General features: G+C 37.7%; 2 protein-coding genes across 4 annotated transcripts in view; one reads left to right on the top strand and one right to left on the bottom strand.

Moving 5' to 3' along the window:
* myo7aa (myosin VIIAa) overlaps positions 1-18,143 on the bottom strand; it is a 70,730-nt gene extending 52,587 nt beyond the window's left edge. Inside the window, exons 1-3 of one of the 3 annotated variants that reach the window (XM_088079282.1) lie at positions 17,045-18,143; positions 16,825-16,956; positions 11,370-11,437 (exon numbers count right to left, since the gene is read on the bottom strand). In XM_088079282.1, coding sequence (XP_087935408.1) covers positions 11,370-11,387 — 18 coding nt within the window. In that variant the 5' untranslated portion in view covers positions 11,388-11,437; positions 16,825-16,956; positions 17,045-18,143. Of the gene's footprint in view, positions 1-10,342; positions 10,978-11,369; positions 11,438-16,824; positions 16,957-17,044 lie in introns of those variants that run through there. The other 2 variants (XM_088079281.1, XM_042486976.2) reach the window with 2 other exon arrangements.
* A 2,086-nt stretch (positions 18,144-20,229) lies between these two features.
* Positions 20,230-24,312, top strand: LOC121943741 (aquaporin-11-like). The gene is made up of 3 exons (XM_042487343.2): positions 20,230-21,160; positions 21,684-21,800; positions 23,293-24,312. Exons 1-3 carry the CDS (start codon positions 20,242-20,244, stop codon positions 23,391-23,393), a joined length of 1,137 nt encoding a protein of 378 aa, XP_042343277.2. The 5' UTR covers positions 20,230-20,241; the 3' UTR covers positions 23,394-24,312.
* The last annotated feature ends 691 nt before the right edge of the window (positions 24,313-25,003 follow it).

Consider the following 25,003-nt stretch of genomic DNA (forward strand, 5'->3'; position numbering starts at 1 on the left):
CAAAAAAACACTGAAATGTTCAAAATCCTCATGTCTCAGCAGGTTCAATTCATCACAGGTGCAAGCAGGTCACTTTCTCTTGTTCACCTCAAAAAAGCTGAAATTCCCTTGACAAAATTTGATCTTATAGTCTAACAGGGTCAAACATCCTGGTGCATGACCTTCAGTCCCATATCTTTGTATCTTTCTGGTCCACTTTGAGGAAATCAACCCCAAATAGCTAACAAAATTCTGCCTTCTGCTAATTTTCAGATCACTTTTAAGTTCCACTGCAGCAACATTTTGGGACAGTCCACCTGCTCTCTCTCTCTCTATCACATTCACACTTAACCCAGCCCCTCACAACCTCCCGTCGCCAATGGCAACAAGATGTCACTTCCTCCTCAGGTGTGTCCTAAGGTGTTGGATTTCTATAAAGATAAATACACTACAGGCTTGTACTGTGATGTAAATTCTGCAGGTTATACAGGATAAACTGAGTGCTTCCTGGCAGAGAAACATTAAGGACAATATTAGTATACTACTTATACTAATAATAATTCTAACACTTAACAAAATGTTACTCAGAATTGTGAGTGGTTCAGGCTGCTCTTATGCACTGTTTGTGCATGCACCTATTGATGTGGAAAAAAACTGTATTCTAGTCAGTCTTTATTTTGATGAATAATAAAATTAACTCTGTGAGCTACAGTTGATCCTACATGAATTTAATGGGTTTAATGACAAAACAAATCAGATCTGAGAAGCTTGGTAAGGAACAAACATGGAAAAAGACGTAACAAACACTTAAAGAAACAGAGGAATGAGTCATCCTCACAACATGTAATTCACATGTCATACAGGTGTATCTGTTATTGGGGTATAAACATCTACACCCTGGCGCTTTCTCACAAAGAAAAGGGAAAAGTCTGCATAAAAAGGCTGCTTGGGTCAGTGAATGGTTCAAACAACACAGGACTTTCCCCCAGGAGATCAGTCAGTACCTTTACATGCACAGTTTAGTCGAGCTACGATCATAGCTCGATTAGGCCATTTAACTGGACTACTGTCATCGTCCCAATATACAAACAACGGGGGAGAATCCATTTATTGATGGAAGTATGTCCGACTCACCAAGGCAGGTGGAGATATGCCCTATTTCAGCTAGTTGCCATAAACTGAATCACAATCACAACTGTTTATTTACTTCAGGGTAGAAAACCGACGAGTCATGTACATATAATTAATCTGCACTGAGTTAATTCTACCTTTACTGATTAGTTTTAAGCCAGTTTGATTGTAGCCTACACTATATTTAGAATATTTTCACCGTAAAGCCGTAATATCAAAAACACAAGACTCCATTGATGAAAACATCACATCAATGGAGTAAAACGTCATTTTACTCCACTGAACAGCTGAGCTGCTGCTCTTCCACTGCCTTGATCATTTATTGTGGAAAGTTAAGAGAAGATTTTTTTTTTAATTTTTTTTTTAGATGGCTAAAATAGGTTTTGCTGCGGAACAATCCATGGTGGTACATCACTTAGCTTCCATGCTTTTGCTGTGGGACTGTATTTTATTCATCAGAGGAGGAAGGTGGCTGGAGTGTGACTTTTAAAAAAAAAGAAAAAAATATATATATACATGTATAAAATACTATCTTTTTAAGTTGTATTTCCCTCACCTAAGCCAAAATTAAAAACAAAAGTTCCTCCTCAGTGCTTATAACATGTTTACATGTAATTTAAAGTCCAGTTTTAGTCTAACAAAATAATTAGACTTTTTCTAACATCATGTATTGTGTGTTTGGAATCAAGTTAAATCAAGTGAACCATGTTACTTTTCCTAAACCTAACCCATGTAACTTTAGATAGGAAAGCAAAAAGCTAAATATGGTAAAAAAAATTATCTCTGGTCACCATCGACTTGCTATCATTGTCAGCATAACATTGATGGCATGCTGCTGTTATTATTTAGCTTTAGTTATATTTATTTCTATTTTTCTTTCCTTCCTACTCCGTGTGTGAGCGAGAGTAGATGACTGTGTGTTGTGTGAGTAGGATGAATGGTTGTTTGAGTGTGTATTACATACATGTCAGTTTAATTAAGTAAATACTCCGTCTGGCAAACTGAGCCACCTGAACATTACACCACCAAGCACCTGTCTCTCTCTCTCTCTCACACACACACACACACACACACACACACACATACACACACACACAGCCTGTGACAGAGTAAAATGGAGCAAGCAGGGCCAACAGCAAACTATCAGAAACCACATGTTGAATTATTTAACACAGAGGATCTGTTCAGTGTCTGTCTTTTTGTCTTTTATATCTCTGTGCAGTCTTTCTTTTCCTTCACCTCTTTCTACCTCCCATCATCCACACATCTAGTACCTGTGTGCAGATGGATGTAACTCGGAAGACCTTGGGCAACTGATCATGGACATAATAAAGTGCTTTTCAATGATGATTTTGTTTGTTACTTAACCAGCAGTCCACAATCACAAACAGAACTAGAAGGAATAGGCATAGGATGCTATAGGATGAATGAAAGTTAGTGTAAGAATCACATCTTACATGAGAGTTCAGTGTGGGATTTCATGATCTACAGTATATAATACAGAATTTCTTTCCACGATCTAAGCAACCAATGTGACATGCAACTGACCAAAAGATGTAATTCACAGTAAAACAAGCAGAAATGGCATCTTAAGGCTAATGCTGTAAAGTTCTAGTTTGCCCCAGTCCTAAAAGTCCTAAAACCTGGAAATGAGTTAAGAGTCATTTCTGAACTCTTCTGGTTCCCACATCTTGAAATCAATGGGTGAGAAGCCTTAAATAAGTCTGTGGTTAAAATAAGCTGAAGAGACTTTCATGTTTTGCTCTACAACTTAAAATATGTTGGTAAATACCCCACTGTGAACTTTGAAGCATTATGTGTCTTAAAAAAGCGGCAATGCCTAACACAATATATACAGCCATGTCGTGGTAAAGATGTTAAGTCATGCGACTCTAGTGTAGTTCCTTTATGGCCGGCAAATACATCTAGGCTTCAAAAACTGTGAAGATTATTTGTGAAGATTATGTTGCTGAACATAACATGTAAGTATCATAAATGTTTGTTTGCCAAAGAGCTTATTTTCTGCAATTATCCAAAATCCAGTCGAAAGATCCCATAGACTTTTTGACGAAGGAACCAGGGTTACGTTAGCTCCTGCGACGGCCTACAGAAAAACTTGATCCACAGGGCACACAACCACATTTTTAGTTTTGATCTGACACATGACCTTTTATCTATTCCGTCTCTCATCTAAGGGATAAATCACAAACACTGAAAACAATGAGTGAAGAAATTTCAGGGGAAGAGATGAATGGTTAGCCAAGCCGATTTGGTGAAAATCGTTTTTTGAACAATTGTGAATCACTGCAACCACAAGAGGTCCTTTACCATATACACAAAAGATGAGGCTGATTGGTCCAATAATTTGCAATATTACCTTCAGAGAGATGAATACACACACACACAAACACAATCACACATATGATTCTCTCCAGGCTTAACATTTGCAAATGTTAAATATGCCTAGGTACTATTACAAGCTATTAGAAAAAGGCAGATTTTGCAAAACTGCAATGGAAACACTTTTTTGGCTTTTAAGGTCACATGATGCTATGGCTATGTGCTTGTCAGTAGGAATAGGCTCACTTGGCCATGATGCAGCAGGAGCTACAAGAGGTGTTATTGCAACACATAACTCTTCAAAAGCTGAGAGGATCAACTAAAAGTTTTGAATCTACAATTCCTCTGTGAAATCGTGGACTATCACCTCCCAGAAACCCCTCACATGTGGCCGCTCCCACGTATAAGGGGCTTGCCTTTCTATTATTGCACTGCCTTCGATTGGAAATTATGTCTACTGGGTGGCTGCAACAGAAATAAAGCTGATAATGTTTTGAACATCCTTCACCATGCTTCTTGGAATGTTGCGAGAGGAGATGTCGCAAAACATCACGGGAGAAGTCCAATAATATCACTCAATGGAAACGCAGTCAGCTTGAAATTGTGTTTTAGAGATCGAGATTTAGGAAATAGCACTTAAGTATTGTGCAAATCTGTAATGGAAACCTGCCTTATAACTGTTTCATTGCTGACTGTCTGACCCATAGACTGTTAATAATATATACAGTCTATGGTCTGACCTAAATGTGCCTCAGACAAACATTTAGCTTTGAGTGTATTCCATAACAGCAGTCTCTCATCACCGCCATCAGTCTCACATCGACAGTGTTGTTTTACACCGCAGGCCTTTAGAGGCTTTTTATACAAGTCATTTAAAGATCAATGAAGCCCCCAGGTCAACTAACCAGACACCGCAGCAAATGGAGACAATCAAGTAGAGTGGTTCATTTTCAGCTCCCAGGATTACCGCTTGGGGGAAGACATCATGCATTAAACTTTACATGTTTGCATGCATCATTGCAAGTTGCAGAAAAATATGTAAACCACCATCATTTCTCCTTCAAATAAATGTAATTTGAAAACCAAAAACAATGGCTTTCATGATGACTTTAAATGAACAATAAATGAATTACTCTCTTACTCTCTGGATATGGCAGAGTAATAATTTGGGTTCCTCTAGCTCTGCACATTGTCATATATTTATTAAGTGTAGCAAAAATGATATCTAACTCAATCACATCACATAGTTTTTCATGCAGTTTTTCAATAAACTCCCTGACCTTCATTGTACCTCTAAGACCTCTAATTTCACGCAACTAAATGTGAACATAATGGTTTATACACAGGACAGATTCAGAAAAATGGACTAACACCAGGGCTGTAATCTCTCACACACACAGTGCTCTCAACAAACGTGACTGAGACACGCCGCAGTGTTGGTGTGGTGTTGGCAGGACAGCAGTGATGTAATGTCCGTGCAGCCTGCGGTGGATGGGTGTGTGTTCTCATCATCTCTTTCTTCAGGTAAATAATTCAGACCAGACATGAGCCAGGTATTCACTTACGCCTGCTAATGTCACTCCTGCGTGGAAAGGTAACGAACCAACCAGAGGACTGATAGAAAAAGTGCTTTATGACGCCGACTATGAACCACAATGTCTGGCTGGGAACATTTCTTACATGTTTTCCACATCTTTTTTCCCAATTTTCTGTTATATAGCCCATCTATCGCCGCTTTACAATACAGGCATAGAAAAAAGAATCATTAAAGAAAAGAAGGAAAAATGAAATAAAAATGAAAGTTAACACATCCAAAAACTAGGTATTCATATTTGAAATAATCTACGAAATTATCTTTATTTAAAATGTTTTTTATGTTAGTTTTATTTAACCCTTGAAACCTTGAGCAACATGACTTTTCTTGTGCTGCTTCCAGACACCTTTCACAAGTATTTAAAACTTTCCCTTGAGCAAATTAGTGTGATTTTTTAAAATACAAATTGGGAAAATGTCAATGAGCAACTTTGTATGAAATGTCCCACAAATTAAAAGAAATAAGTAGTTTTGAAAATTATTTTCAAAAAGGCTCAGGAAAAAATTCTCCTTACAATAACTTAAATATCTGAGTTCAAGGCATTACACCCATATTGAAAATTGAGCATTTTTTAAGTATCAGATTTTGTTAAAATATCTGATGGTTTTACTGGTCCAGCCCACTTGACATCAAAGTGGGCTGTAAGTGGCCCACTAACTAAAATGACACCCCTGATTTAGACCATCACAGGATGCTTAAATTCAGGTTTATCCAAATACTTTAAAGAGAATTTTAAGGCAGGGGACACAGAGAGCTAGTAAGAGGCCATATCTTAGCATATATCTACCACTGTATGTTTGTGTGCCCTTTGCATATCTAAAGAACCGTTCATGCAGTCACACTGGGCAGGCGTATTGCTGGGAACCCAAGGATGTGCAGTATATGAGGTTGTTCAGATGAGCATTTCTTAAGAAAGCCCCAAGCTGAGGATAGTGACTTAAGGTCCCTTCAGACACAACACAGATGGGGTCAGGACACACAGCGCAGGGCTGTGCCCAATCTCACCCACCAATCTCTCTGCGCCTGCCTGTGGTCAAGCATTCGGCCCACTCCAAACAGACTAGTCTTGAGCGGGCCCTGTAATAGTGATTGATAAAGGCTTCAGCTCACCTCATTTGCATTTAAATAGACAATTTAGAGAAGTCAAAGGTCACAGGGTGAGATATGGTGACAAGCTAATTGTGTTGGTATTTGTCGGTAAATAAATTTGTCCATAAAAACACAGACAGACGTTGCTCTCCTTTCTGCCTCAGTGACAATTAACATTAACATTTTGTCCCTGCTCTTCCTCCATTAAGACAACAAAGGAACAAAAGCATGCAGACCATAGACTGTATGATGTAGACACAGCAAGTATGCTGGGAAAATATTAATACTGAAAAGACAGAAAGTGGTGGAAAAAGTATTCAGATCCCTTACTCCAGTAAGAATAGTGACACTGTAAGATTCTAACACTTAACTGCAAGTCCTAAAACTGAAATCTTACTCTAGGAAATGTACATAAGTATTATCATAAAAATATACTTAAAAGTAAAGGTAAAAGTGCTGTAATGATCTCTTTCAGATTGGTATTTATTTATTTATCTATCATTTATCAACTTTCAATGAAATCATAGGTGACATGACAGATATATGCTGTTATGATTTCAAGAGATTAAGTTGATTATTTAAAGCAAATTTTAATTAGCTCATTAGTTTTTGATATACATATGTTAGGTTTGTCTGTTGTCATGTACAACACAATTTATTCCAGTAAAGATCAATGGGATAATGTACTGTGGGATATTGCATACCTTTACTACATCATTAAAAATATTATTGTTGGATATTGATTTCATATCAACTTGCAGTACTACTACTGATTATTCTTTACACACTGCTGTGTAGTTTTAACAAATTGTACTCTTTTAGACACATTTATGTTTTGTGTGTAAAATGTGAATCTTAAAAGTAACAAACACAAATAAATGTAGTATGAGTTTAAAGTAGAAGAAAATATGAATACAAAGACAAAGTACAAAGGCTCATCTTTCTGTAATTTCATCTCAGTCTAAAGTCTCACTAGCTGCATCTTAATTGTTAATAAGTGTAATGTTACACTTGTTGGGTACTAGGTTTACTACAAGTTACACAAGCTCCCTCCAGGGTCTGAAAGTGTACACTGCAGGCTGAACAGTATCTGTCTGCAGGTGGGAGGCTGTTCTTCAGGTATGCGTCTGCCCTCTGCTGGTGTTAATGACACTTTTTATTACCACTTAGAAGCTTTAGTCCTTTAGCCCTAACCTTTATGCTTGTCTGATTTTTTCTTCTTTTTTATGTATTTATTTATAGAGATATATCACTACTAACTGATATCGAATACTGCTACTTGCATCACATTTTCCAAAGGTAAAATCTTATTTGAATATGTTCTTGGCATGTGAAAACCAATGGACAAACAATGTAATAGTGGTTAAGTTGGGACAGTGGAAATTTAAGATTATGTAATATTATTGTGACACAGTGTATCCTATAAGTATGAATGTGTACTGGGGCCTTTCTCACCCTCTTTTTCTCACTCTTTTATCATTTTGTGCTGTTTTACATACTGTAAATATGTTTGCGTATATGGATGTAGATGTTTGTCAAAGTTTATTGTAATGCATCACTTTATTTGTTAAAAAAATAAAATAAATACAGTTAAAAAAAAGTATTCTGCAATCACTCAAGTATCCAAGTTAAGTTCAAGCACCTCAGAATTTTGCTTAATGAATAATGAGTATTTGAGTAATTCAATCACAAAAGCCAACAGTACAATAAAGTGACAGAGGCAACTGTGTTTGTCCCATGGTCTTATATGGGCTACACACACAACACACACTCTCACACACACACCAGCTCAGTCCTGTCTCCACTGTGGTTGTCCAGTGAATGAAAGAGCGAGAGAACTGCTGAATGAATGAATGAATGAATGAATGAATGAATGAATGAATAAATGAATGACAGCTCTCCGTCGCAGTGACATTTTCACGTGGCAGTGAGCACAGCAGAGACAGAATACAGCCACTAAAAAAAAGCAAATAAACAACAAACAAAGAGGCTTTGTAGGATTATAAAAATATTTTCTAAACTCATTATAATGACAGTCAGTATCGTCACTTGGCACACACAACATCTGCAGTACATATGAATAAAAGAGTGTAGTATCATGCAATGTCCCCTAAAGGGATCACGTTTCAGGTCAAGAATGCTTTGATATTGTTTTTTTTTTTTTTATGTAACCTTGTGTATGTATAGTTGTTGATTTGAGATAAAGCTGACGTTTGTGTTATGTACTGTAAAATTATCAATATACAGATTTATTTTAAAAAGCTATTGTGAGCTGAATGATTACATTTTGCCCTAAAATCCTTCATTACATTAACTAAAAATCAATTCTAAAGCCTTTTTAGAGACAGAATATGGGAATATAATGATTAGGCCTTTCTCAAAATTTAATTATAGTCTTTTATGGAGTTTATTGATGCATCGTTGAACCTCCATTAATTATTCAATAATAATGTACTTCAGTATTAAACAGTGTGAAAGTATATAAATATTCAGTTGGTACTCTACAGAGTATATGAAACAGCATCTTTGGTACGGTAGCACTGTCACTTTCTAAAGCTGAAACAATCCACTGGCTGTTCGTTGCAGCCTTACTTTTAGCTGTATTATTTTCAACTCCACACAAAAAGCAAACCAAAGCTTCATAGTCTGAATCTAACTCCCAAATGTGAGTGCTGTAAACCAATCGTGACCCCTGAGCGCTGTTCTCCTCTGGAATGAAATATTTCATCTTTCTGAGACCAAGACTCTTCAGATTACATTGTTTTCCTTTTCCAACAAACCAAACAAGAGCAACAACAGCACAACGTCTGAGGTTTTTTTTAGTTCACTGAAGCAGAACAAGTGAAAAAAAACAGCACAATAGCCACCAAAGAAATCACCGACAGCTATTAATACAGACAGTTATGTACTTGCCAATACACAAGTCAGGAATTAATAGCTACAAAGTGTTCCTAATGCAACAGAATGCCGAACAGAGCCTTCTGGGTGGAAATTCAAAATATTAAGGAGCAACTGTTCTGTACTGCAGTGGGGAAAGACTCCAGTGCTTTAAGCCTGGTGTCAGAGGTATTCCCAAATACTAACATGTTTGTGTTTTGCACAGTGAGTTTAAGCTTCTCCCTTCTGGGAAGAGGTTTTTAGTCCCAAAGTGTAAAACTAGATGCTATAAAAACAGTTTTGTTCCAGCTGCTATCACACTGGTGAACAAGCAGTAGGAAAATTGCACATTGCCCACGATCATTTGGGAGCCTGTATTTATGATTTATTTATTCACAGTTTTTAGATGTTTTTTATTTAAGGTTTGGTTTTTGTAGCTAGTGTTTTTATTGGTATTTATAACATATTTACCATTTTGATTAGCGCTGGAGCACTTTAATTGTTTTATCTTTTTTTGTATTTTATCTTTTTATCCTTTAACTTCTATCTTTTTATCATTCTGTCATATTTTTATGCTGTATGTTGTCTGTGGTGTCTGAAAACTGTGTTGAATGGATTCTAATGTGTAGGATTTAGGGGCATCATCAGCAAAAATGTAGTTTTCTAGACATTTTCCTAAGCTTTTTTTTTTTTTTTTTTTTACATTTTAAGATTATTTTTTGGGGGGGTTTCCCCTTAATTGATAGGAGAGCTGTAGAATGACAGGAAATGTAGGAGAGAGAGGGGGAATGACACACAGTAAAGGGCCACCAAAGGGCTGGAATCGAACCCGGGCCGCTGCTTTTCCTAAGCTTTTTAAGTCGCCCATTGCCTGCTTCCCATGTTTTTGAAAGAAATAAAGCCAGTTTGCTCAGATGTCAAATGGTTAAGGTTGATAAGGTATAGAAATATTCACTGTGACCTTGAGTGGTGCCTGAAGATCCTGACACAACTTCACAGGGATGTTACAAAGGTTTACACTTCAAATACTAGCCCGGAAGACATAAAAACATCCATTTTGTGCATGTTGATAGGTTAAGTGGTTGTGTTATCAGACTTAAATCACACTCTCCACCCATAAATTATAGAATAAATTTTGAGTTAACTCAATTTGAAGCCCAGAAACTGACTGGATCCCAAACAAATCACAAACACTTAAAACAGCATCTATGGATAAATCTACCTGAGTGTCCTGATACCTTGGGGTTAAAAAATTTAATTAGTTACATTCTACATACAAACTATAAAAGTCATTAGTGTTCAGTGGCATCCTGCGCACTGACTGCAGTTTACCTGGATGAGGGTGTTGTATCTGTAGCTGAGACGCCGAACATTTGGGTCCCAGCCCTCCAGTGGCCAATCAGATTCCCTCCTGGTCATTTTCTTTGTCATGGACATCACATCTAGTTAAAATCTGCACACCACTGTGAGTGTGAACAGTAAAAATCTAAAGCATAAATGCTTTCTTTTTTGTCTAATGAGTCAAATGGTTGAAATTATTTTGTAAACCGGTGAAACTGCACCTCTCGAGCATTGCTGTTATTTATATTTTTTAAAAAAAGATCCACAGAGACATCCAAAACGCAAAATATCCTTGGCTTGGTAGTAAAAAAAAAAAAAGAGCAAAATTGCAACAGAGAAAGAGCAGTGTTGTTAAAAAAAAACTTCCCTTTTTTCAAACAAAATTCCACATGTGCCACAAGCGTTTAGTCATCACTCTTCTTCCACAATCACCAGTTACATAACAAGAATCCTTAAGACTGACAATAAAAACAAAAATGTTCTGCTGTATCAGATTTCATCCACTTCTTCTTCTTCTTCCGAATACACATAATTAAAAGTCAGCACAGTCTGATTACACCTGTACAGTTTGGATGGAGGTCAGTGTGTGTGTGATAAACATCCACAGAGATGGGGGAGGGCTGATCTGTGTGTGTGTGTATTCAGTTGTTTTATTGGCACGTCCCATTTGGGCCTCCACAGCGGGGGGGTGGGGCTGTCAGAGCTGATTAGTCGATCAGAAAGGCTGACAAGTTCAACAACGCATTCACTGAGTATCAAAAACACCGACACTAAGGGCAACGCATGCTTGCACACACAAATAGACACAGCATCTTGTGTGCATGTGTGTGTTCGACTACAAAGAAGAATCAGTGGGAAAATGCAGCGTAATGAGCAGCTGATCGTTAATGAGTGATGTAGCTTCTTTATAAAACTGCAATAGTTCCACTGTTGGTGGTGTGAGTGTGTGTGTGTGTGTGTGTGTGTGTGTGTGTGTGTGCGCGCACGCACGCGTGCACGTGTGCATGTGTGTGTTTACCTGCTGTAGAATGACCATGGTTCAGGTTTCTGTCCTTATGACTGGACATCAGCAGTCACCTGTAGACCCTGAGACAGACAGAGAAAACAATAAGAGCGTCTACTCATCAAGATAGTTATATACTGTCTAGTCCTACAAGGCTAATTAAATCTTACTTTAAATTGCAAACAGTAGGTAACTAAGTAAATAAAGTTTATTTTGTATCGAACATGAGTAAAACTGATTTTTAAAAAAAGATCAGCAAATAAAAACACATAAAAAAAGTAATAGAAAAAGAGTAACAACTACCCTTAAAAACACAAAAAATTACAAACACTAGACCAGTGGTTCTCAACCTCTTTGTGTGAAGGACCCCTAAATTGATAAGACTTTGCTTCAGGGACCTCCATCTAAAGACCAAAGAGGCAAGATTTTGGTTGCTAGATCTGATGAGGACCAGAACTGTATAGTTGTCAACTACAGTTGAGTAGTTAACGGTAGAGAAAGTGAGAATGTGTTTTCGTTGAGCATGTTGACATACAACCATATTCATGAGCAAGTACTGTATATAAATGTACATATACATGATCTGAATCGTAATATGCCCATAAATATATTTAAAAATAATTACTGAGAATACATACACATATATACACACACACACACACACACACACATATGAGCAGCAAAACATTCTAAAGAAAAAGTGTGATGAGTGAGAGATGAACAAAATGTTGTAAAATTACAAAAATCTGTCCATATGAGTGTATCTTAATCTTTCTAAGTGGAGTGTGCATGTAAGATCACTAAGTCACCTTTTTGCAGTGGGCAGACCTATGTTTAGAATAGTCGCTCTACCGAGTCTTAATCATATTGGACTCAATTCTAGAATGAATTAAATAGAGATAATAAACTTGTATCCATTTTTCTGGGGATCCCCTAGAACTCCTTGGGCCACTGGTTGAGAACCACTGCACTCGACAGCACGAGGCGAAACAAAGGCCAGTTTGAATAAGTGAGTCTTCAGCTGCCTTTTAAAGAAGTCATCAGAGACTACAGATCATATGTCTATAGGCGCCCTCACTTCAAAGGCACAACCACCTTTTGTTTTCAACAGCAACAAGTAACATACATAATAGATTACACACAGCGTGGCTCAGTCTCAAATAAGTATGTTTGTCACTAACGTAATGTAAAATCACATATGCCATGTCACATATGTCACATGCAAAGTATGCTACACATACTAGGCCACTACGTTGTTAAAACAATTGGATTGACTTTTGGTTTCACAATGGAAACGAACAGTGGAGTCCATGGTGAAAGTCTGGTGTTGGTTTGACCTATACACCTCCCACTTGCCGATCACATGTGGACTTTCTCACTTTTTATACTAAAGCAGTTGTTCTGAGCATCCAAAAATGTCACCGCCCAGTGCATTTCATACTGCTGCTATAAGGTCCCAAAGTGCATCAGTGTCAGACACAGAGGGCCACTGACCAATTGTCGGTATTTGATGAGTTCAGAGTAGGACCAGATTGCTCAGAGACTGCCATATTGTTTCTACAGTAGCCCAAATGGGGCAAATTTAATACTGGCTGTAGATAGATTTGCATTTTTCACATTGGCCACTGTAGTGGCAAAGGCATAGTTGCTCTGCCATACATGTGTGTACATAGAAATATATACACAACAAAAAGAAAGAAAAAATTGAAAAGTGGGAATGACCAGTCTGCAGTGTACAGGGCAGCTCCAGTGGGAGCTAAAACATATACAACCACACACACACACACACACACACACACACACACAAATTACACAAGTGTTGTTTACCTATAAACACGATCAAAGGAGGAGCAGACACATAAAGACTGTGCTTGTTAAAATTCTGCTGGGTTTTAACTCTGTTGGGGTGAACAAAATAACAGAGGCCAAGTGTGCTAATAGGATCCATATAAAATGCTGAGGGCAACACACACGCACGCACACACGCACGCACGCATGCACGCACGCGCGTGCACACACACACACACACCCTATCAATATTTCAGCATCTAATTACCCCAGCAGAGGTCTCGGACAAAGGTTGTGTGTAGGTGAGTGTGTGTATATTGTCTAAACATATCAGATTTTATACCTGTAGATTAAGGTGTACAACACAGCAAAATTAAAATTTCCTGCAACAGAGACAGAATATTTAGACAGAAAGAAATGAAAAGCAAGGGAAGAAGGAAGGGGTAAAACAGGACTGATGACAGATTGTGAGGGAGGGAAAAAGCAGGACTACAAAGCTTCTGAAAGGGATACGATCACACCAGAGCCCTCACTGAAACAGGACAACAGTGAACGTTAACATCTGGGCAAAAAAAAGAAAAAGTTTGTCACATGTAGGGTTCCATAGACATTAAATATTAGTAACGTTAGGTTGTATATGACGTTGTTGACCTTAGAGTTAGCTTCCGTAGTATATCATATTTTTGTCACTGGTCCTGTTCAACCTTTGGTGATGAGACGGATTTTCAGAAGCTAAGCTGAAAAAGCTGTGAGAGAGCGTCTGAACTGAGACACTTTTGAAGCAACACTATCAGATTTTAAACCACCTGTAAATGTGGTCTGAATCAGATTTGCAAAAATCGCATTTCCTGCTTGTTTGCTGTTTTTGAACAAAGCCTATGTTCACCAGCACAGTGGGTTTTTACAGCTTCTTTGAAAAAACAGCTGCCTCCAGTGAGATAATGCTATGAGAGCGGTGAGAGTGAACCAAAACTAAACTACAGAATGAGGTAGTGTTTTAGTCAACACCATACTAACCAAGACCAAGACTTGACTGACACCAGAGTGTGCCGAGACTCAGACAAGACCAAGACTTCAGGGAGCTGAGACTGATAAATTAAATAAATCAAATAATAAATAAATCTGCTGTGGTCTCAACAAGTCTCAATTAAAAATCCAGAGTCCACTATGTCCAGGACCGAGACAAGAACGTGTCAAAATGCGTCCAATTCTGAGACGAGGCCAGGAACCCTCGAAGACTGATCTTGAGTTCTACAACACCACAATGAACTGAAACTGTTAAGCTATGCAAAGTGAAGCTGCTTATTCAGCTGACAATGCTCTGTAAAGCATCACTACGAGAGACCGCTTTCAAATTGTTTTCAAATTTTATATACAGTTACAGTAAAATATTAATTAAAGCCCCTTTTACTGTGGGCACAACAGCACACATTTTCAGTCTCTCCTGCTAGTGCTGCACTCACTTGCTCACATCTAAAGTGACAGAAAAAGTTGTGTAAAGAATGAAAAAAAATCTTGAGAGAGGAGTTCAAACCCTCCACACACCAGCTGCTTGAATTTTTCGGCTGTCACACTATAAGTTGCGATCTGTGAACCGAAATCTACTCCTGCTCACCCTTCACCCTGCCCTGCTGGGCCTGAGGGAGACATCACCAACCCCGCACTGGGAGAGGCAGACTGGCAGAGCACAACCCTCTAATGACAGCTGTGGACTAATATGAAACAAACCCACCCAAACACAATTGATTTTGGGTGACTTTCTGGGGCAATCAAAATTGGAAGTGATAGGTGACTGCTTCTACAGTTTCCCGTGAAAGATACAGTTTGGCTTTTATTTTCTTTTTTGATTTTGTGGAATGTGTACAAATAAAATAAAGATTATGTTAGAATTTTTTTTAATTACTAGAATAAACAAATAGAGCAACAGCGGCAGTCACTTCATGTTAAAAAAAACCCTACAAAGTTCAGAAGTGTGCCAATTTTACACATCAAAGCGTTGAGAAGTAATACAAATATTAAAAAAAAAAAGTTGTAGGCTATAAAAACGTTTCTTCAGAGGGAGCTGGAAGTGTAATATATTGTCTCAAGCCAGGTCAGTTTTAAAGCTCCCATGTGTAGGATTTAGGGGGATATTATGTAATAAAAATAGTTGTGTTTTTGTTTCTTCAGAATGAGTTGCTTACAAAAATGCAAATATCCCTATCTAGAGCCAGTGTTTAGTTTTTCCGTTTTGGGCTACTTTAGAAGTATGGCATTGCAACATGGTGGACTTCATAAAGGAAGACACACTCATTATGTCGATATAAACAGTTAATTTCAATTCTTATTTTCAGGTGATGACACAGTAAAGAAAACATACTTATTATATTCCACTTCTGCCAGTATATCCCCCAAATCATACTCACTGGACCTTTAAAGTGACAAATCAGATGTTTTCAGCCTGTATTGATTCCCTCAATGCGCTAAACATGTCAATAAATTCAGCTTTTGTAAAGTGATGTTGTCGTGTTCTCAGCCACAATTTGCTCACATCAGCGGATTGTGGTTGAATATGAATGTTGACATTACCTTAGCTACACCCAGTTTAGAAAATGATATCATAATGAACATCAAGATAAGAGTATAAAAGCTCTGTGAGTGCGCAGGGAGGGACCTGGAGTCAAACCCAACCCGCTGCACAGTCAGATATAATGAGGAGGTTGTACATAAAACCTGACTTTCTTCAGTAATTTAACTTTTAAAAGTGCTTCAGTACAAATTTGATACATAATGTGCACGTTTAAAAAACAACGTCAGGGTACAGTATAACAAATACATGTGGAGGATGTGTTAAAAGTTAATGTAATATGGATTAACCAAATTATTTATTTTCCAATAAATTACTACCATGCTTTCCACAATAATGGAAGTATAACAAAAAAAATCAGAAAAGGGATGTAAACTGTTGTATTATTAAGGAATATAAATTCTTTTTTACAACAACCGGTCACTGTAGGATATTTATCTTGTATTTGCATTTATGCCTTGAAACTCCATTCATGTGTGTTCATTATAACATTATACCAAAGATGATCCCTTCACACACTGTTTCATGTCAATTTTTAAAGATTCAAGGAGGTAAAACTCTATAATGGGGTAAATATATAATATATATATATATTTGTAGTGTAACTTATTATTAGTCACAAACTGGTTGCAGTTGATTCATGAATTATTAGCATTGCAGAATATGATACCCATTGAAAAAGCAAGTCACAGACTAATGACGCTGCTCAACAAACAAGCCAAGTATTAATTGGAAAAACAGCTGTTTACATTGTTTGGAAAGACATCTGTCACAATAATGAAAACTTATAGTACTATCAATACAATAAGTGCTGGTATTGCTATTTGATAAAATGCTGAATCGCTAAACTGTTAACAGCTCTGCATCTGTTTTCTGTATCGCTGACACATTTTATACACTTCCAGAAAAACGTTTGATTTTGAACTGCTGATAATTCAGGGAACAATAAAGACATTTCTGCAATAACACACAATGGCCCTTTAAAACACACACACACACACACACACACACACACACACACACACACACACACACACACACACACACTCAGAGTAAGGAGATTATGTATAAACCAACATGCCTCTAGAAGCCCACTGACTGACTGATTGTTCTTACCCTTTTGTGTGATCTGAGCTCTCCTCGTCCTCTTGTTCCTGTCCTTCCTTTGCTTTGGTCTCACCTCAGATGTCCTCCTCAGTGGATGGAGGGATGAAGAACAGGAGTAAAGGATGAGAAAGTGTGATCTTTCTTCAGGAGAAGAAGTGTAAAGAAACCTGTTAATCCCACTGCAGAAGAAACTGGAAGAAAAAGAGTCATGTTTATCCTTTCCTCCTACCTCAGACCTTTTTCTCTTTTTATGTAGTTCTTTTTTTCTCCTCTCTTCTCAGTGCAACTTCTACTCCTTTTCTCCCAGCAGATCTTTCTTCCTTCGTTCCAGATCCTTTCTGCGTCCCTCCCCTCTCTCTTTTATGTGATGGTGTGCAGAGGTATAAGGAGTGAATGACTCCCTCCTCCTCGTCCCTCCCTCCCTCTTTCTTGTTGGTATTAACAGTGACACGGCAAGCTGCTCATTCACTGCCACTGATCCCTGTTACAGAGAGAGAGAGAGAGAGTCAGCAGGGGGTGATGAGGTACAACACAGAGGAGGTTGTAATTAGACACACACACACACACACACACACACACACACACACACACACACACACACAGTTCCATAAGTTAACAGCAAGATACAGTTGTCGTTTTCATCTGGAGAGCAGCAAAACTGAGCCTCTCTGTCCCACTATAGTTAGTTAGTTAGCTTTTATTTCTGTGTCATGCTGTGAAACCATTGTAATCAAGTTTGTGTTATGAACAGAAGGTGTTGCACAATGATCAACAAAAATAATCAGTAGAAGCAAAATCTGGGATTACATGGATTACCTGCAAATTTTTGTTGTTTTTAAAGATATTTGTCTCTACCCTCCAAAAAATTACGAACCAATTATTAATGAGACCACTTCAAGCACTTTTTTTCTGACAATTTCTCACTTGACTTTCTTTCCAAACTGCAGAATATGACACTGATGCCACCAAAATTTCCACTTCAGAAAGAAAGAAAGAAAGACCTGCTATTTTTAGTTCCAGCTCAGCTGATTTCTAAACTAATTTACTCTTGGCAGAAATGCTCTGAAAAGTTCACAACTATGTGAGGAAACCGAAACAGAACCGGTTCTGTTTGTTGAAATGAGGTATCAGTCCCACTATAACCAGTCCACTAAGCCTCTCTGTCCCACTGCAGTCCTCAACTTCACAATCAATTTCAGCTGCAAGAGGATCTGCAAGGGAACAGAGACAGATTAACCATATTTGAATCCTTGATGACATCATGCACTGTTTCCTCAAAGCAAACTGTATACGATAATATGCATGTGTATCATGAAGGCACAATCCTAAATTAGGTATAGAATAAGGACGCAGCGACATCTCCTGGTGAGAGTGAAGAACTCCACAAAGATTCTTCAGTGTCGGCCGAGCTGCCTCACACTGGAACACAAAGTAATGACAAAAAGACTCAGCAATGAACTGATTAGATTTTGATGATCAAAGGCAAAAGGGCAAGGTCACTACGACCTTGTGTTCGTTTCATTTTTGTGAATGCAATATCGCAAGAATGTCTTGAGGGAATTTCCTCAAATTTGGTACCAAGTCCACTTGGATTCAGGGATGCATTGATTACTATCGAAAGGTCAAAGGATACTGTGACCTCACAAAACATCTTTTTTGGCTATAACTCAGAATTCATACACTAATTATGACAACATTTCATACAAATATCTAATAGAATAAAATGATGCAGTGATAATATTTTATATCCAGTGGTTCAAATATCAACTTAATTGTGACATCATAATGTTCTGCAACGCCATAACTCAAGAACATAAGGGGAGACACTGGTCAGATATTTTTAACAAAAACATGCACTTGTCACACACTTGTCGCACATGTCTTCCAAACTTGCAGACTTGCAAGTTTGGAAGACATGTTGCATTTGAACTTGAGCACAAAACACAGGAAACAGAAATTACAAAAACAGACAAAGAGCTGCATACACTTAGTGTCTGTGATATTACTATTATTATCATTATCATTATCATCATCATTATTATTATTATTATTACTGTGAAGTGACCTAATGTAAAAAAGTACAAAAGATGGAGTATGAGATGGGATATACAATATATAAAAACCCAATTATTATAAAAATAGTAGAAAATAAAGAATACTGAGAAAAAACTTTTAAAGGTCAAGTCAAGGTTTGAGCCTGAGGTGATTGTTTCCCCTCACTTTTCTTTGTATAGGCTCTATACACACATATTACATTCTATATATTGTATGCATTTGTTTGCTTTTCTTTTCTTTGTTTTGTGTGGATACATGTGCATCTTGACCCATAGGAAGGGGCTGATCTATTATTAGTATTGCTTTCATATTTTTTAACATCTCAGTAATTAACCTTTTTTAATTGCTTTGGCCCGTTAGCTCACTGGGTAGAACATACATGATCAATGTTGAGTCCTTATCATGGTGGCCAGGCCCTTCGCATTTTGTAATCCTCCTCTCTTGCTGCAGATTTTCCAGTCTCTCTTTTTTACTGTCAAAAAGAGCAGAGATGCCAGAAAGATATTATTTTTAAAAAGTAAGCATTGCTTACTCACAAAGCTGTACAGATTTGTATCAAATGACTGTAATTCTTAAGGATATGTCAAGGAAATTCAGCTTGCATTTATATTTGCTGTATCTTGCAGTGATGTCAGTGTTAAATAATTGTTAATATACCCCACACCTAAATTAATATATGATCAATTGTCTGTATAATAAAGGTTAAAAATAAATGAGAAAACCTGTTACCTATTTTTTACTGCTTTGATTGTGATTTCTGATTTTAAATTTGAAGCATCACATCTCTTGGTATGTAAAATGTATCTTAAAATGTATTTAGATTTAGTTTATTTAAACCATGAATATATACAAGGTACAAGGTACAAGGTAACTTTATTGTCATTTCTTCTTAAACGTAGCTTAAGAAGAAATGATGTTTAAAGGTGATCCTAAATCCTGCTCCATTTTTTGGCGTCAAAGGAGGAGTTGAGGAGTCTCACAGCCTGGGGAAAGAAGCTGCTCAGTAGTCTGGTGGTTCAGCAGCAGATACTTCTGTAAATTTTTCTAGATGGCAGCATATATATATATATATATATATATATATATATATATATATATATATATATATATATATATATATATATATATATATATATATACATACACACACACACACACACACACACACACATAGATATGTGTGTGTATGTATATGTATATATACATGTATATATGTTTTGTGTCTGTGTGTGTAAGAAAACAATACCAGAATATCCAGCAGATATACCCCGTGCTGTCATAGTTAACTGACACAGCACATTTCAAGCGTTAGGATGAGGCGTCTGATTTTCTTAACTCCCTCTCCACCATGTTCTCAGCCAAATGTAGCCTATGTCTGCACATATGACAGCTACACTGCAGGAGGTAGAGTTGGAGGAGGAAAACCACAGATTTCACTCACTCACTTCCGCACCATGTGAGCCTCCGAGACTGAAGCTCATTTGCTCCCGGTTGGACCACCACATCCTCCGGGAGAGAGCAGCAGCAGACCGGCGCATCCGAGGCTTCCATCCGCCGGCGGAAGCAGGACTTAGGGCTAGGGAGACCGGAGTCCGGAGAAGAGTCACAAGCGGCGGGGAACACAGAGCGGAGCCTCCTAGCGGCACAGAGACACAGACCCTCCCCGCCAGAGAGCTCAGACCGGCCGCCAACATGACTGCAGACGTGGCGGTGTCTCTTACGGTGCTCGTGGGGATCGTCGCGCTGAGCGATGCGACCCGCAGGTTGTTGACCAGGGCCCTCGCGGACACCGGGCTTTCCGTGTATGCGGTGGAGCTCGTATCTACCTTCCAGCTGTGCTGCTGCACGCACGAGCTAAAGCTGCTCTCGGAGGTGGGCGGGATCGAGCCTCAACTCGCGCTCACCTTGACGTACCTGGCGTCCGTTGTTCATGGGCTCACCTTCAGCGGGGCCATCGGTAACCCCTCTGGTGCGCTCGAGCACGCTTACCACGCGAGGCTCTCAGGGGGGTGCGCCCTGCGCCGGATCGTGTGCCAGTTCGCCGCGGCTGCCGCAGCGCGATTTGCGGCGCCGGTGATCTGGGGTATCGGGTTGTCTGGACTGCACATGCGGCACAAGCTGCTCGGTTACCGGTGCATCAGCCCCATTCACGCTCCGCTGCTCAAGGCCGCCGCTGTGGAGCTCGCGTGCGCCTTTGCAGTTCAGACTGCTGTAACGCACACGCGAATGGTGGAGGCGAAATACCGCGTGCACGCTGTAGCTGCGGTCATCGCAACAGTAGTTTATGCAGGTGGTGACTTTTCTCTATGTTGTTGTTTATTTTAACGTCATGTGATTGTTTTATACAGTGATTGCATTATTAATTTAGACACAGTCTAACTTCAGTGTTACTTATATGATAATATGAGGTCAGAGGTCAACCCACAAGACATTGTTAGTTGCTCTTTATTTATTTTTGGCCAGGATGATTAATATATGTGCTGTACTAAATGCTGAAGGGTCTCTGTATCCCATCTCTATTCATCATACTGTTTGTGCATTTACTATACAAAGACACCCTATCAGGGGCTAGATTTGGCCCACAGGCCATAAGTTGAGTATTCCTGCTGTATAGATTTAAAAAGCAATCTCATTGCATGTCTTCTATTGAATATTTCACTGATTTTTGAACTTGGTGAATATGAAACATTAATCAGCACCTCTCCACCAAGATTTTGGGAGCACATTTAACTTGTTTGTTTTGGAGTTGTAAATGAACGGACAGTAACTTCAGTTTTGGCCTTAAAAGTTTATAAATGTGTGTGTTTGTGCAGGTGGCAGTGTGACAGGAGCGGTGTTTAACCCTGCGTTGGCCTTCTCCACACAGTTCCCCTGCAGTGGACACTCCTTCCTAGAGTACTGCCTGGTCTACTGGCTGGGCCCACTGCTGGGTAAGACCCACTGATGCATGCTGATGCCAGGGTATCTGCAGACTTTAAAAAGTCTTGAACATTGATTTCATGTTTTCCAAGGGCCGGCTATTAATACTCAGATGTCAAATATGGAAAATCTACAGAGAAGTCTGGAAATTTAAGCCTGGAAAAGTATGGAATTTTGAAACTAAAAATGTGTAGGAACTCTGTAAAATGTTTTTGTTAGTGATTTTTTTGCATACTGGTGCCCTTTTTGACTTTTTTTGCCCTTGCCTTTCAGATAGCCTAAGTCCGCCACTGTTTCAGAGGGAAATAATGCATTTACTAAACACATTTTGTTGAGCAATTTGGTTCACATACAGATAATCAGTGCTGGAAGAAGTACTGACATCTTTTACTTAAATAAATACTCTGTTACAAATAAAAGTCCTGGTTGACTTAAGTGAAAGTACAAAACTATTAGCATCAAAATATAGTTAAAAGTACTAAAAGTAAAAGTTCTGATTATGCAGAATGGCCCATTTCAGAATCTTAAAGTACTACTGAATTATAATTATTGATGTATTTAGGTGTTCATCATTAATATTGCAGCTAGTAAATGCGGAGCTCATTTTAAATACTTTACATGCTGTTGGGAAGTTTGACCCTTTGAAACCTGGATCAACATCAGTTTCTTGTGTTACATTCAGACACCTTTCAAAAGTGTTAAGACCTTTGAAACCCGAGCAAATTGGGTTTTTTTTGTTGTTGTTTTTTTAACATGGCTAAAAAGACAACAAGCAACTTGATATGAGATGCCCTGCAAACTGTAATTTGTAAAAACCAACAAGAAAATGAACATAAAACTAAAAAAAAGGCAGAAAAAAGGGCGAGAGAGAGCCAAAGAGAGAGAAAAATATTAGAAAATACTTATTAGACAAGAATTATTAAATTCTATCAATTATGATTAGATATTTAAAGTTAATGACATTTTTTGCACTTTTTTTTCCAAGACATTTCTGTTTTTTGTGCATTTCTTTGTTTTTATTTTTATTTTATTTTCTGTAGGCTAATTCTGGGCAAGTTCTTGTGAAGGTGCTAATTGCCTTACATGTTTTTGAAAGACATTAAACCAACTTGCTCAGGTTTCAAGGGGTTAACCAATAATAAAAGATCATGATTGATTCAATTTTTTTAAATAATGTGCATCTACAATGTAATTTATCAATTAAATGTAGTACAGTCAAAAGCACAATATTTCTCTCAGAGATGTAGTGTAGCAGAAGTATAAAGACGCATAAAATAGAAATACACAACTTAAGTACAAGTACCTCAAATTGTATTTGAGTAAATGTACTTTCAGGTATATCTTCACTCATTCATTCTTTCACCTGTGATACTGTGAAATATTACAAAGGTGTTGCCAGTTTCAAATTGAGATTTTGTTTCTGAAAGCAAATGCAATCTTCCTAAATATAAAATGTACCTGTGCCTTTTCTTCATCTCCTCTTCTACATTTTGGCTGTTCCAGGTATGATGTTTTCCGTGCTGCTGTTTGATAAGCTCATCCCTCTGCTGACGAGGAAATCAACGTCTCCCCATCTCCCCCTGGAGACCAAGAAGAGGACATGAGCATCGCCAGGCAGCGTTCAAACCCAGAGCACATGTGGGGATGTTGTCACTGACTCAGTGTTGACGCTGCTAAGTTTAAGTAATCACACGTTAGAAAAAGAACAACAGCACTTCTATGCACTTTTTTAAGAGACCTCAAGAGCACATCCTAGAAGCTAAACAGAAAACTTAAGACTCAAATTTCAGTGTTTTGTGAGATAGATCTCAAGGCATGCAGAAATTGACTGTCCGAGTTTTACTTTACGAGGCGGTTTGTCGAACACTAAAAATCATTGCTATGCTTGTTTCTTCAGTTTACATTCATACTATTTAAAAACGTTGACCTTTTTTTTAAATCACAACGCTAGAGCCAAAATCACCTCCACAACTGTTCAAACACATAAGAAACATTAAATATCTCTCACTACAGTACCAACCATTATAACTAACAAAAGGTTTGCCTTTTTGCATGACTTTTAGGCAGATTACAGCATGTTAATGTCAAGTCCTGCAAACAAGTCTCGTAGTAGCAATAATATACATTGATATATGTTTTTTTTTTGTTTAATAAAATAATTTACTTAGCTAATAAATAAACATTTCTAAACCTAATGGGAAGTTGAGAATTGGGTGTTCTCAGTGAAATGACAATAACCTTAATTTGTTGAACACTTTTCTTCACAAAGTTATGAAGTGTAATTGTACATCTATGTATATATTTAACCATGTTTATACTTAATGTGACATTCCAGAGGTAAGCACAGTGTAGGAATGTAATGTACACAGGTTTGTTAGTTTTGCACAGATTTAACTGGTGCCTTTGACTTCTCTGTAAAAACTGGAAAGGCAGATTAAAACTGTGAAATTACTGCTTTGTTGGCCATTATTCTGAAATACAATTAATTGATTGGTTGGTTTATGCAAGGTAGATTAAAACAACAGTTTCTCCACAATTATTCCACAGACTATCATTATATTTTTCACAGACAGTCATGATCCCCAGAGGATAAAGCCTAATGACTTTGTGACTTTCCCTTAAGTTTCCTTTTTTAGCTTATATAAAAACAGAATACAGAAAACCCAGCTCTTTACATGAGACAATACAAAATGTAAAATGCAATGCAGCCAATAATAATAATAATAATAATAATAAACATTATTATTATTATGATTATTATCATTTTAATTATTAAAAAAATATTAATCATCATAAAATTATTATTATTATTATTGTTGTTGTTATTGTTGTTGTTATTATTATTATTATTATTATTGGACATTTTAATTTGTCCAAGCAATGCTTTAGTTTATAACCAAATACCTGCAAGATGACTCATATTCCCATCAGCCTCAGCTGTACTTGGAGTTTAGTGCTCATTAGAAAATGTTAGCATGCTAATATGTTGAACCAGGGATCATCAACTTGTCCGGGGCCTGGCTACTTTTGCATAATACCAGGAGGCCAGGAACCCGTTTATGAACAAACATTAATAATTAAACTGTAAATAATTAGTCCAAGCCTCTGTCAGCAGATCCTGGGGATCCTTCACTAACACTTTTTAAGCACTCTGGCACTTTATTCACATTCAAAGTATGAAGTATGAATTAATAAAAAAATATTGTGAATCAGA

Source organism: Plectropomus leopardus, chromosome 6 (assembly GCF_026936395.1).
Source record: "Plectropomus leopardus strain MGB_pleo_1.0 chromosome 6, ASM2693639v1, whole genome shotgun sequence".
Taxonomy (NCBI): Eukaryota; Metazoa; Chordata; class Actinopteri; order Perciformes; family Serranidae; genus Plectropomus; species Plectropomus leopardus.

What these genes read in the sequence shown, in the direction of transcription:
- LOC121943741 (XM_042487343.2), top strand. Translation starts at nt 20,242, where the DNA reads ATGTCTGCACATATGACAGCTACACTGCAGGAGGTAGAGTTGGAGGAG. An exon ending in CGCAACAGTAGTTTATGCAG is followed by an intron (nt 21,161 to 21,683) that starts GTGGTGACTTTT and finishes GTGTTTGTGCAG; the next exon opens with GTGGCAGTGTGACAGGAGCG. An exon ending in CTGGCTGGGCCCACTGCTGG is followed by an intron (nt 21,801 to 23,292) that starts GTAAGACCCACT and finishes TGGCTGTTCCAG; the next exon opens with GTATGATGTTTTCCGTGCTG.